The 13094-nt window shown below is 49.6% G+C and overlaps 1 protein-coding gene across 1 annotated transcript; it reads right to left on the minus strand.

Annotated features, from left to right (window-relative positions):
• Nucleotides 1-66: 66 nt before the first annotated feature.
• On the minus strand, nt 67-11576 carry TP53I11 (tumor protein p53 inducible protein 11). Its single transcript, XM_008919746.3, has 7 exons — nt 11121-11576; nt 7767-8139; nt 6606-6664; nt 5991-6039; nt 5456-5552; nt 4751-4852; nt 67-3787 (listed from the first exon to the last, which is right to left on the minus strand). Exons 2-7 carry the CDS (start codon nt 7893-7895, stop codon nt 3654-3656), a joined length of 570 nt encoding a protein of 189 aa, XP_008917994.1. The 5' UTR covers nt 7896-8139; nt 11121-11576; the 3' UTR covers nt 67-3653.
• Between the last annotated feature and the right edge of the window lie 1518 nt (nt 11577-13094).

The raw sequence follows: 13094 nt of genomic DNA on the forward strand, positions 1-13094 counted from the left end.
AAAACAAACAAACAAACAAACAAACAAAAATAAACCAAAAAAACCAAAACAAAATAAAAGATATTGTGACAGTGAAGTGAAACAGCTTTAATTTTCACTATTTGCTTGGTGTTCAGTACAGTCACTTTCTTACCATAGGAGAAATAAACTCAAGTACAGCAGCTAAAATGAGGTATAAATTGAAGTGTCCCATTCTCCCCTGCACCACCCCTCCGCCCCCACCCCCCCAAGTAAAAACCCTTGATCAGAAAGGAGAGGCCAGATTAGGACAGACAGAGCCTCTCCTTTGTCACCAGCTCCAGTTTGCCAGATACCGGTTAGGCATAAATACGGTGATGTAGGGAGTTATGTGAGTGATGAGCTTTCTTCACCCTCCAAAGTGAGGGTTCTGCGAATGCAAGGGTTTGGGTTCATCCCTGGCAGAGAAAGGGGGTCAGCCTTAAGTCCTGGCCTGTGCCTGCTTGGAGCACAACCCTCTGGAGAACAGGCTCCCAGCCCTGCACAGCATTGTACAAATACAGGTACTTCACTGCAGTCTCCCTTGGGAATGACACCAGTCCAAGGCCTCTCTCACAGTATAAACAGATAAGGAAACTGAGGCCTGTGGAGACAGTTTTTTTTCTCAGATCAGTAGCAGAGCCTGAGGTGATGCCTCAGGCTTTTGATCCCAAATTATGTGCTCAACTGCCATGCTTAGCTATGATGCCAGCACTTCTGTTATTAGGGACACTATTCTGTACAAAATTTTTTGGCATCCTCCTTCCTTCTCCCTCATTCATAAAAGAGTGAAGACAACCAGGTTCAGTGGGTTTCTGGCAGTGCTGCAGATGCTCTGCCTGGGCTTCATCCTCAAGCCACCCTGAGAAACACCCTCTTAGACCTCCCCTGCTACCCATTCACCACCTCCAACGGGCCTGGTCATGTTTCTCCTGCCACACTTTGCTGATGAGAAGGGATGTGCCAGGGACCATAACTTAGTTGTAGAAGAGGTGTAAAGCCCCAGTCCATTTCCATGATTTCTACATGGTCCCTTGATAGCAAGATGGAGCAAGAAGCATCAAAATAAAACAACTTCTTTCATCTCTCCACTTTAAGGACTAGGTACCAAGTAGTATGAAATCTTTTAAGTGGCTACTCCCCCAGTTAACTGGCAAACCTAGAAGTGGCTGATTATTTCAAGTTTTGCAGAGGCAGCTACTAACAGGGGACCAGAGGAATCTGATCTCACCTAATTTAAAGCTACTCTGGAAAGCTGTAACTGCTTCCCCCACCCTCCCACACCTGATTTAACCATCAAGAAGTCTTTGGAGAACTTCTCTCACAGAACACACTAACTCATTTCTGTCACTTACGGGATGATATTTTAAGATACACTAATCAAACCAGAGTCCTAACTAAGTTCATAGGACCTGTGGCCAACACAGATGGGAGGCAGCATTAAGAAGACCCTCCATTTCCTTCTTCTGCAAGATTGCTTTTGCTGTGGTTTTACTTGTCTGTCCCAGAAACATAATTTCCCCCCCCCAAAACCAACCATCAATCTGTGTATACATTCATGTGACGCCCCAAAACACAAAGAATCAAGCTTCACGTACCTATACCAACAACTACAGCCAAAGTGCCACACTGAGGCCATTGCAGCTGCCCATGCAGGTGATGCACAGGGTGAGAGCAACAGCCACAGCTTGCCATGCTCCTGCTCCTGTACATAGCACCACTTGGTCTAATTTCTGATACTCTCCAGGCTGCATTTGATCATTACCTGCCTCACAGGTAAAGGTTTCCCTCTGAGAGCCCAATTCTTCCACCTGAACAGGAACACTCCTCTTAATTAAAAGTTTTAGTTGCTCAGTATAATTTTTTGACATGCTGAAAGCAGCTTGACAAGTGTGTGTTCTTGGGAGGCTCCAGAATTTAGCCTGCTGTTGGATGTTGCCTCTCCACTTGATCTACTTCTTAGGTAAGAAACTAAGTTATAGTTGTGATGTTTCCAATATTCTTACCTGATAGGCATTTTGCATGGCCAGTAAGTACAATGCACACAGTGTCCCAAGCTTATGTAGCTGCTTCTAAATGCCAAAAGCACTAACACAACATACAATTTACTACCCACTACCTTCTTCTAACTCTACTAAGATATTAAATAGCAATAGCCATAGATCCCAGTCTCACCAGTAGCTTGAGGGTTGTTGTTCACACAAGCAGTTCTGTTTGCGTAGGCATCTTTCTACTGGGATTTTGGAACATCAGCTCTATTACAGGGCATGCTCTGATCCAGTCAACAGTAGTGCATGAGTAAGAAGTCCATATCCTGTACACAGACCTTCTGGCTTTAGTCCCACAGAGAATAAACTGCCACCTCTCATTGTGGACAAGCATAACCCACAAGGAAAGCGCTAGGAAGTAGGGCAGCCAACGCTGTTAAAGCCCAGGAGGTGTTGAAGAAACTGCCCGGTGAGCACTGAAGTACTAAAATCCGGCCTTGACAGAACCAGAAAAGGCAATGATGCCTTCATATGCTCCACTCCTTGCTGTTCTTCATCCCAGTTAAATATCTTAATGCTACAAACTTTGGTCCTCTCTTCTCCAGGTCAGAAGAGATGTGATACCTGCATATCAGCAGAGTTGGAACACCATCTCCCACAGCCATCTCTAGAGGTTGCTCCCTGACCCAAGCATCTGGACTGATGCTTGCTCTGCTCTTACTAGTGCTAGCCTCAATGGCATTCCAGCCCCTGCTTAACTAAAACATTAGATGTGACCTCACACCCACCTCTGCTACTACCATCAGTAAAGCTGCAACTGCAGGAACTGTTTCAGGGTGAAGGGGATAGGACCCCAGCCTACAAACTTCATGAAACACAAACAAGGGGATGTCTTTGTGCTCAATGGGCTATTTCCAATAGCTTCCTTCACTTCTCCCATCTTGTAGTTCAAGCTGCTCCACTGTTCCCAGTGTTGTCCCTTTAGTGGGAACACGCAAGGGTTCTCCCTCTTCTTTTGGTATATCTCCTGCCAAGCTCTGCACAGCACCTGGTGCAAAACTATAAACTACACAAAAATGCACCTCTGGCAGCAAGGAAAGAAGAGCTGTTTGTAAAGCACTGAGTTTGACCCCATCCAGCCCCCAGCTACCCAGACAGTCAGTACTTGCTAAAAGGGGAACAGGCTGTACACGTGGGCATACACTCCATCAGGCAGGTGCAAGGCTTACCAAGTAGAGTAGCTGAGTCCTTCATTGGTTGTCTTACTGCCCTGTCTCCTCAGGGATTTGGTTTCAATATGCTGGCCTTATTTTGTGCTTTGTTCCATCGAGTTCAGAGCCTGTGATCCAATTGGCCAGTTCCTCCCAGAAAACTGGCCTTTTTTTCCCTGAGCCTGCCAGGCCTACACACTTCCCTGAGCCTTCCTCCTGCTACTCCTCACCTCCTGCAGAGAGGCTGGGGGGTCCCACCTGATGCTGCTCCCCCCCATTTCAGCTGGCAGTGCTACCAGCACCGGGTTGCACACTGATTCATGCCGGTAAAGAAGGAAACTACTTTAGAACCAAAAGAGACTAATTAAAAACTAAAAAAAAAAGTTATAATTATAATGCAAAATTACCGACACAAACTCCCCCCTCCCACCCTTCCCATAACAAAAAAGCCCAGGAATTAGACTTTCTTGGGACGACGTCCAACTTGGTAATAATAATAAATGCTGATGATAATGAAGAGGGCTCGGCTGACCAGGAGGAGCACGGCACCCGTGGCTATCCGGCTACTCTCAGCAAGGGAGACAGTGGTAACTGGAGAAGAAGGAAAGAGACAAGGCAGAGGATGGTGATACAAAACCACAAACGAACAAATAGCACAAAGCTGTTTTCTGCTGCCCTCTAACGCAGTGTCTTGGCAAGAGCTGCTGAGCCTTGTAAGCGCAGGAGCTTTCAGCACAGGCTTACTTGCATGCACAGTGAATCCATGCTGGAGGCTCTTCACTTGCTTGATTTTACAGCCTTGCAACCAGTCACAAACTCCAGAGCTCTTACAGAAACCCTCCTTTAAAGGCAGCCCCACATTCAGGCAGCCACAGCCTGAAATGGTCACTTGAGCAGATGCGAGTTTCCATCATGCTCAGGTGTTAAATGTGGAGCCACATCTTCCTGAGTTTGCTTTGTGGCTTGAACACTTCAGTGCTGATAAACATTTCTCAACTTTAGGAGCATCTACAAAACATGCACAGTCCACACATACTGCCTCAATCGAACATGTCTCTTTTTTGGCTACCAACACATAGCCCATATCTAAATCAGCATCACAGTTCATGAGTTACCAATACACACACATAAGAACCCCCTTCTTTGTTAAATATAGATAAGCTCCCTAGAAACAAGCTAAACTGTTATTCTCTGCTTTGGTATGACTGAACATCCCCCTTTTTAGCGTAGCTTGCTACAGTCTTTTCTTGTCAGACCCTGCATGTAGGTAGCCTGCGCTCAACCAAAGATGAGTGCTGGCTGTGAAGGCCAGGACGTTTTCAGGAAGAAAAATAAATGAATTGTCAAAGGGCAGTGTTTCACCCTTCAGTGAGCAACCCAGAGCAGAGGCTACTCCATGTCGGAAGAAAAGGGAGAGCAGCTAGCTGGGAAGATGCTCCAATACTGCTCACACCGCTGCCCTGCCCACCGCTGAGCACCGTTCCCCGCCGGGAATGCGGGCACGCAGCCTTCGCATCCTCCTCCTCGTTCCTGCCGGAGCCCGCGGGCACTCACCCAGGAACTGCACGGCGAAGTAGCATGCCTCGGCCAGCAGGCTCCAGCGGATGATGGCCTTCTCGGCAGTGTACAGGGCGTTCCACAGGATGAGCGCGATGCCTGCGAGGGACAGCGTAGCGCGCTGCCCGAGGGCCGGGGCGGCAGCGAGAAGGGGCCCCGCGCCCGCCCTCCCACTGCCCGGCGCACACGCCCCGCCCGCCGCGCGGCGCTTCTCGGCAGCCCCGCGCGGTGCCGCTGCAGGACGGCGGTTTTCCTTCCCAAACCATTTCTCCAAGCTCACCTCACCTTCTTGTCCTTTGCCTCCCACCTCCTGGTTCCCTCCTGGGATGCTGCCGCCTGCCCCACCTCCCCTCCCACTCCCACGGGTGCACCTTGCCCCAGCCACAGCCCAGCACCCCTCGCCTCGCCCAGCTGCAGGCTCCTTTTGCTGGGTACTTGGGGTGCTTTCCTAGGTATTCAGAGAATGCACAGACCTTTTTCTCCTACGTGCAGCAAGCCTGACTCTGTGCTAGGAAAAAGCAGCAGTGGCCAAGCTTTTCAAAATACACCTCAACAATTTCTTTGCTAACAGCAGATATTCTGCTCTCCAGCTACAGCTCGCTGGCTGGCTGGGGATGGACTTTGTCCCCTCCTGCCCTTTTGGCCTCCTGTCCCCTTACTCTACGGCAGCCATGTGTCCCAGTACAGTGGCACAGCACTCACTGAGGAGGGCTCCTCCATAGAGCCGGATGGGAGTCTTGCTGCTCACCGATTCCTCCTCGAAGATGGCATTAAAGAGCTGGTCTGGGAAAGCGAGGGCCTGGCAGAGGCAAGAGAGAGACTCAGCAGCTTGCACTCACCAGGGCCACCAAAATGTGTCCTCTTAAGTAGCAGTGCTCCAACATCATACCTTCCTGGGATTGGAGCCACTAGCCAGGAAACTGGAAATTAAGGAGGTGCAAGAAATATCATCGTGTCAGCTATGGGCTGCATGGCTGGTTTCTATGGCCTAGGCTGCCATGCCATGTGTGCTTTATGACCCTGACTATGAAAGCAAACTCTGGTGATGGGAACAAACTGCCAAGGACACTGCTGGCAAAGCCCATTACTGAGACAGTGAGGGCAAAGGCCTCACAGGGAAAAACGGTAGCTGCTAAAGGCAGAGGAAGAAGATAAATGCCAGGGGTCAAAGAGCCATGCTGGGGCACCCTTTGGTAGTCAGGAGCTAGCAGTACCCAGGACCACATCCCTCACTCACCATGATGGCGACCCCAGAAAACATGACGGCGGAAACCAGCTGCCAGACCCTGTATGAGAGGGAAGATAGAGGACCCAGCGTGAGCTCAGAGGTGATCCCATCACTCATACTTCACAAAGCATTTCTGTCTTCCTGCCCCTTCATCAGCCTTAATCCATTCCCCTTGCACAACTGAGACAGCCTGAAGCCTCCCATGGTAGGACTCAGCTTTCCACATCCCACTAGCTCCAGCCTCAGCATGCACACGAGCTTTGCTGAGACAGAGCCAAACTCCCCTTCACCCAAGCAAAGGAGGGAAGTAACCCTGCCAAGAGGATGGTGCAGAGCAGGGTCCCCACAGGACACACCTGTCACATAGGAGACCAGAAACTCCTCCAGCCCCACAGAGTCCTTGTAGCTGCCAGTACATGCTGTGAGACAAGAACTTGCAGGCCTCAGGCTGATTTATGGGGGAAGAAGGCAGAACTGGTCTGATCCTACAGCCTCCAAGAAGCTCCTGCAGGGAGCAGTGATGCTGGCATAGCAGCAGAACAGGTGTCAGAAGCCAGAGCTGCCAGGGATGCTGTGACAAAGGGCCCTCAGATGACCCAGCTTCAAAGTGATCCAATATCTTACCTGAGCCCCAGTGGTTCCCGAACAGCAAATTTTATTTCATTTCCCAGTACTTGGCTAATCTGAAATTCAAATGAAAGGCACAAAGTCACTAAGCAGATCCTTCCCGTCTTTAGGCAGTATTTGTAGCCCAAAACCACATACCCAAGTCCATGTGGGAGTTTATCTCTAAGAGGGTTGGAAGGAGGAGGAGGACAAGGGATTCATCTGTGACCCCTTGGTCCCAATACCTGCCAAAGGTTACCTTGATTTCCACCAGGAGCTGCAGCCTCTACTGCTTCCTTACTGGGATCTATCACCTGCAGCATGGGGCTGGGGCAGGGTCAACATTAACTCGTCACCTCTTACCTATGTAAGAAGGGAAGTGACTACTCGCACACACCACCTGCGTGTCACATCACAGGCTCCAGCAGAGCCCTTGGGGTGTCACAGCATCTGTCCTGCTCTCATGTCCACGCTGCCCAGAGCAATGCCTGGCTGTGACTACCCCAAACCATGAGGATGGGCAAACCACGTGGGTGGGAAGACTACATAGACCACCACCAGGGAAAGGTACTGGGGGACCTTTCGGTTGCAGAGAGCTCTGTGCTGCCCTCAGGCAGGGAACCAGGCGGGAACCAGGCAATCCCCTGCCAGCAAGTTCTCTACAGAGCACTGGGGACGGGACTCCTGTGGGGCATATCCTTGTCCTCCAGCTCTGGTGTATCAGTTAAACAGGTTGTTTGTTTGTAATTCAGGCCTCTTTGAGAGGCACTGCTTAAAGTGCTGCTCCAGTGTCCAGGCCACTGGCTGGTGGACATTGGTGGTGCCATGGTCTTATAGCACCAGCTCCAAGTTAGCTCATAGGTGTCTCAGCAATATAATGTTAGGAATTAATTAAGGAAGCTTGAGGGTAGAGCTCACCCTATTATCACAAAAAGCAATGTCAGGCAGCTCCTGTTCACCCAGCAGGCTGCACAGCCCATCGCTGCTCAAAGGCAGCATTGCTTGTGCCACCACCACCTTCATCTTTCCCTTTAGAGGAGACTTATGGAGCTGGGAGCCTGTTTTTGCCAAAGTGGATGCAGAAACTAGATGCTAAAAAAGCTCCACACCACCTTACTTTGCCCAGCAGAAGGTCTCTTTTCCATCATTACTGCAGGTTTCCCTCTCCTCTGGCCTCACCTTTGAGCGATGGACCTCGCCGTCGTCATCCTCCCCGCCGACCCCCAGGATCTTGCGTGTCTTCAGCCTGCTCACCAGGTCTGTCTGGCTGTGCTTCTTCATCAGCGGCGGGGGCTGCTTCGCCGCCATGGTGGTGGCCCTCCACCACCAAGTCCTGGCTGCAAGGTGGCACAAGGAGGGGGCAGGAAGCGGCTCTGCCGTCACATGAAATTTCACGAGGTTTGAAAGAAAAAAAAAAACACCACCACCACAAAAATCTTTCTGTTAGGCTGGCAGATGGCTCCTCATTGCAATGGGGCAGGGAGCCCTGGGAACAAGGCCCAGCCCCACCTACGGATAGCTCATCTCAGGCTGATCCTACCATCACTGGAATCTGCCATGGGGAGAAAGAAAAAATCAGAAAAGCATGGCTTTAGTGTGGGAATTTAGTTATAAATGCTTTTGACCTACAAACGATAATCTGGTCTATCCCAGCATGAGGCAATACCCAGCAGTACCTCTTTGCTGTTTCTCAGATTAGGAGAATTAAATGCTTCTCAGACTAGGGGAATTAAAGTCATTAAGTGATGCTTTGCCTTTTGTCCTTTCCCATACAATACATCACACCCTTCAGCCGCCATTTCAGGCCAAAACCCAAACAAGTCTCAGGTATTTATTTGTGTCCCACCTGCCTCAGATGTTGCAGTCCCCATGCAACATCATGCATGAAAACATCAGCCCCTGGACAGCAAGAAGCCAGAGGCATGACTTCCCTTGAAGATATGTTGCTTTCTGGGAAACAGAAGACGATGGCAACTAGAAACTACAAATATTGCCTGGGATAAGTAAAGACAAAGGCAACTGACAGAAACTGATGGAAAAGATAACTTCTGCCTTGGTATGGCAGTATAAAGGTAGAGGTGTTGAGTTCCATGAGATCACTCTGTATCACCCCACAATCATAAAACTCTGGGAACCCTCAGTTTGGAAAGCCTTTTCTTCCAATTCATTTTCATTTCGTCTTGGTTCAGCTGAAAATAAACCCCTTTTTCCATTTGCTGCTTCACCCTCCCAGAGACGTACAGACAAATGCTCCCAGGCACCAGGCAAAGCTAATCCAGCCCAAGCAAGCATCAGGCTCAAGCACCAGCAACCCCGTGCCCCAGCAAAGCCTTCCCACAGCTGTCTCAGGAGGAGATGATTTATACTTAAGTATTTCATGAGTCTTCAGGGAGTAATGAAATGAGGTGGTAGTTATTTTGGCATTGTGCATGCAAATGTTGTCCCACTGCCTTGCAAGGGATTTCCCTCTCAAAGGAAAACCCTTCTCTGTAGTGGTTCAGACAAGAATGGTCAGTCATGTCTGCAAGTGCCCAACATAACTCTTTCCGTAAGGCAAAGTTAAGAGGTCTTGCTAGGACTCCCATGATTTAATTAGACCCTTTTGGCAGACCAAGAGGCAAAATGCTTTTCAGTGAGACAGTTCAGCTACTCAGTGCTTCTTTTGGATTGCAGGGGGGTTTTTTTGGATGTGTTTTCTCGCTCTGATTCCACTGAATAACTAAGCCCAGTTCCTGGAAAGGCAGCACAGAGCCAGGTACAGCAGGCAGGGTCTAGAAATATTTCAGAAGTAGGACAATGGAAAACAACCGCTTAGGAGGAAGGCAGAAGCTGTATATTCATGCCTACCCTCGAGCACAAGGCAGGAAGCTCAAACGGTAGCTGACAGCAGAAAAGTTTGAAAGATTTATCATGTCTAGAATTTGCCGACCCAAACTGTCACAATGAATTGTTTGTACTCAAATCTAGATAATCTGCACACAAAATTCACCCCAAAGCCAGAGTGATACATCCAAAAGAAAAGCTTGACCCTTTTAATTTCCTTTACTACAGTTTTTGCAGTTCTTCCTGCTCCTGTCTGACCCAGACTCACAAGGCTGAATGCTGAGCAGTTTCCCCACCAGAACTGCTGAAACCAGAAAAGACATGTTGCTGTCATATTTCTAGTCCAGTATTTTCTGATCAAAGCTATCCATTCCAATGCTGAAGCAACACACCTCTGGTGAATGCTCCTCTCTCACTCTGAGCCTCAGGACCACTGAGGCCATCCCACAGCCCTCATACAGCCCAAAGCAGCTTCGGGAACATGAGGAAGACAATTCCAAATGAAGGGCTGACACATGATGCCCCAGGTATACCAGGTTGTCAGGAGGACTCTCACACCCCTGTAAAAGTGCTGGGTACCTATTTGGCCACTCTCCCTCCCCTGTGTGCTTTGGTGTGCAGCAAACCCAAGTCCTTCCATGAAGACTTGATAGCTGAGGGAAAAATCTGCAGAGGGCCTGAGCAGCAGCATCCTACGGGCTCTCCTCAGGGATAAGAGACCTTGAGGCTTGCTGGTCTCGATAGGAGTTGGGGTGCTGAGTATGCTGGCCATGCCAGCCTGGCACTTCTTGGTTTCTTGCCAGGGAAAGCCTGCTGCCCACATCTCCTGCTCTGGCCTCATGGTCAAAAATGGTAGAGAAAGGGAAGGTGGAATGGGGGGGGAAGAAAGAAAACAAAGCAAAGAGAGAAGACGGGGGAGAAAGGGGGGAGAAAGGGGGGAGAAGGGGGGAGAAAAGGGGGGAGAAAGGGGGGGAGAAAGGGGGGTAAGAAAGGGGGGGAGAAGGGGGGAGAAAGGGGGGGAGAAAGGGGGGAGAAGGGGGGGAGAAAGGTTGGGGGAGAAAGGGGGAGAAGGGGGGAGAAAGGGGGGGAAAAAGGGGGGAGAAAGGGGGAGAAAGGGGGGGGAGAAAGGGGGGGAGAAAGGGGGGGAGAAAGGGGGGGAGAAAGATAAAAAGGAATAGAGAATTTCTCCTGAGGGCAAGAAGCAAAGGAAGGTGGTAGGGGTTGAAGTGGGGACTCCATGACTCATCAAGGAAGACTGAACAGCTCTGTGATTACAGAGGCAGTTTTGCAACTGACCCAAGGCCAAAAGATCAAAATTTGCCTTCATCAATTGTCTTGACAGTTGCTTTCAGGGCAGGAGTTGCTGGAAATTTATTCCCATCATCATTAGCACTGCTCTCCCATTAAGAGTTTCCACTAACTTGTGGTAAACCACTGGCTAAGAGCTGGGACAACACAGGCCAGATACAAATGCCAATAAAGCAATCACTGAAGGCCATTCTGGTACATAAAACCACACCCCCCCATAGCACTAAGCACAGCTATGGCATGGCCCCGCAGCCAGTTCCACATCTCTAACCCCGTTATCCAGAGATAGAGCCAGCCTAAAAAATACTGCATATTAATGGATAATGAGCTAATGAATGCATCAGTGCTAATTCAGTGACATTCAGATAGAAGATGCTGAGGATTTGAAAACATTATACTTACATTAATGTATCCTGACACACTGACAATTTAGAGGATGGATTCTATTAGCCTGTGAGTTTTCAAAGGTAAACCTCCACCTCCTCCTTCTCCTGCAATTCTCTCCTCCTTAATCCTTTTTCCAAGCATCCCAGGGGCTGCGCAGATCAATCACCATAAACAGGCAATTCCTACTCCCTGGCACAGCTCTCTTGTGTTGGACAGTGCCCGTGTGCAGCTGAAAGAGGGTTTTTTCCTCTTAAATCCCTTTTCTTCACAGGCTCCTTTCAATCTCTGCTCCCTTGCTCAGCTGTTCAGCATACTGCACTCAATTTTGATAGCTACTGCTTAGTGGTTTGGTGCAAAGAAACCTCACTAGTCCCATGCTAATGATAGCTCAATCTCTCCCCACCTCCACAGCTCTTCCCCCAACATCTCTGCTTCCCTCCCAGTGTCTGGAGAGGAGAGCTCTGCAGTGTGGGAGACAGGAGACTCAACTGCACACACAACGGTGCTGCAGCAGCCAGAGCTGTGTGCCCGTCACGGGGGGTGCATGGCACTGAGAGAGGGGAACCAGACCCCATTCCTGCAGGCACCTGAAGCTGATTGCCTACAGCCTTGGCAAGCCAAGGCCAAGCTGCAGATGGGTTGTATCCTTCCTGCCTTGGAGGACATGGCTCCCCAGGGCCCTGAAGACAGGGATGCTGCCTACTGCTAAGCTGGATGTTGTTTCAGTGGCACTGCCATCCACAGTGCAGCCTTTTACCTGACAAAGAAGTGCTGCTTGATTTAAAGAGGTGACATTACAGAACCTCTTGCTCCAGGGGTTTGAGGGAACTTGAATCTGCAAGCAGAGGAAGAGACAACGAACCAGAGTCAAGCCAGGACAATGAGTGAAAGGTTTATACATTTAAGCTGGACACAGTTTGTTCAGCTCTACCATGTTCAGGCCAGGGAAAGGACTCTTGCTGTCCTGTTTTAGATTTCCCAAGTCAATACGCCTGAGCGTATTGACTCAACATCTGGGCTCAACATCTTGAGCCCACTTTGATTTGTTATGCCTCAGAATGAACCAAGAAGGCGCAGAGGATGTATGTCCTTTGTAATAGCTTAGCAGGGCACTTGCCATGCCTAAGTATCTTCCATGGGCCACAGGCTGAGAACCAACAGTAAGTAAAAAGCTCTGGCAGTGTCCCTTACAATACTGGAGTACCCCTGGGAGCACCCTGGCAGAGCCCAGGGGAGTTCTCCAGCACTGCAGCAGCACAAGGGGATGTGCACATGAGAGGGGCACCCACCATGGCAGCTGTGCTGTACCTGGCCCTCACAGACAGGCTGATGTCCACAGCATTTCTCTTTCAAGGGCCCAGCAGCTGTAGTGGACTTGTCCAGCTCTTCTGGTGTTTCTCCATGTTGTGGCGTTTCCGTCTGTTTTCTGGTGAGGACAGTACCAGGTCCACAGCAGCTGCTCTGGACCCCATAGCATCGCAGCCACAGAGCCAGTGAGAAAGCCTGGGCTCAAACACATGAGCAGGGTAAAGAGAAGAGGCAGTGGGAACAAGAAGATTAAGGACAGGATGCACACACCTACCAAGTACCTCATGTCTTGCAATCATTAGGCTGTTGCCTAATTGAATAGAATCTAAGACTCCTTTTTTCGCCCCTACATGTGAAGGTTCAGTCTGCTCACTTTTTACATGCATAAAATCTCTTGGTAAAGAACTTCGGACACTTCAGGACTCTGAAATACTGAGGGATGAGGCAAAACCCCTGTGTCTAACCCAACATTTCACCTGAGAACCACAAAACATCTTTGTGCATCCTATCCAAACGGCCTAACAAAAGTTTCCCCAGGAAGCCCTTGGTGGAGCAGACCCTGAGCCAGAACTTCCCCTATCCCATGTAACTACCAAGTTACAGGTATATTCATGCTGTATTTCTGCAACTGCACATCCCCAACCCATGGTGAATGTACCAGCTCCCTGCCTAGATTTCTGT

This window comes from Manacus vitellinus, unplaced genomic scaffold (genome assembly GCF_001715985.3).
Source record: "Manacus vitellinus isolate BGI_N305 unplaced genomic scaffold, ASM171598v3 scaffold_6_pilon, whole genome shotgun sequence".
In the NCBI taxonomy this organism is placed as follows: domain Eukaryota; kingdom Metazoa; phylum Chordata; class Aves; order Passeriformes; family Pipridae; genus Manacus; species Manacus vitellinus.

Coding starts and splice junctions, on each gene's coding strand:
- TP53I11 (XM_008919746.3), bottom strand. CDS start 7,895: ATGGCGGCGAAGCAGCCCCCGCCGCTGATGAAGAAGCACAGCCAGACA. Junction 4,853..5,455: donor CTATGGAGGAGCCCTCCTCA/GTGAGTGCTGTG, acceptor TGTCCCTCGCAG/GCATCGCGCTCATCCTGTGG. Junction 3,788..4,750: donor CTTCGCCGTGCAGTTCCTGG/GTGAGTGCCCGC, acceptor CTTCTTCTCCAG/TTACCACTGTCTCCCTTGCT.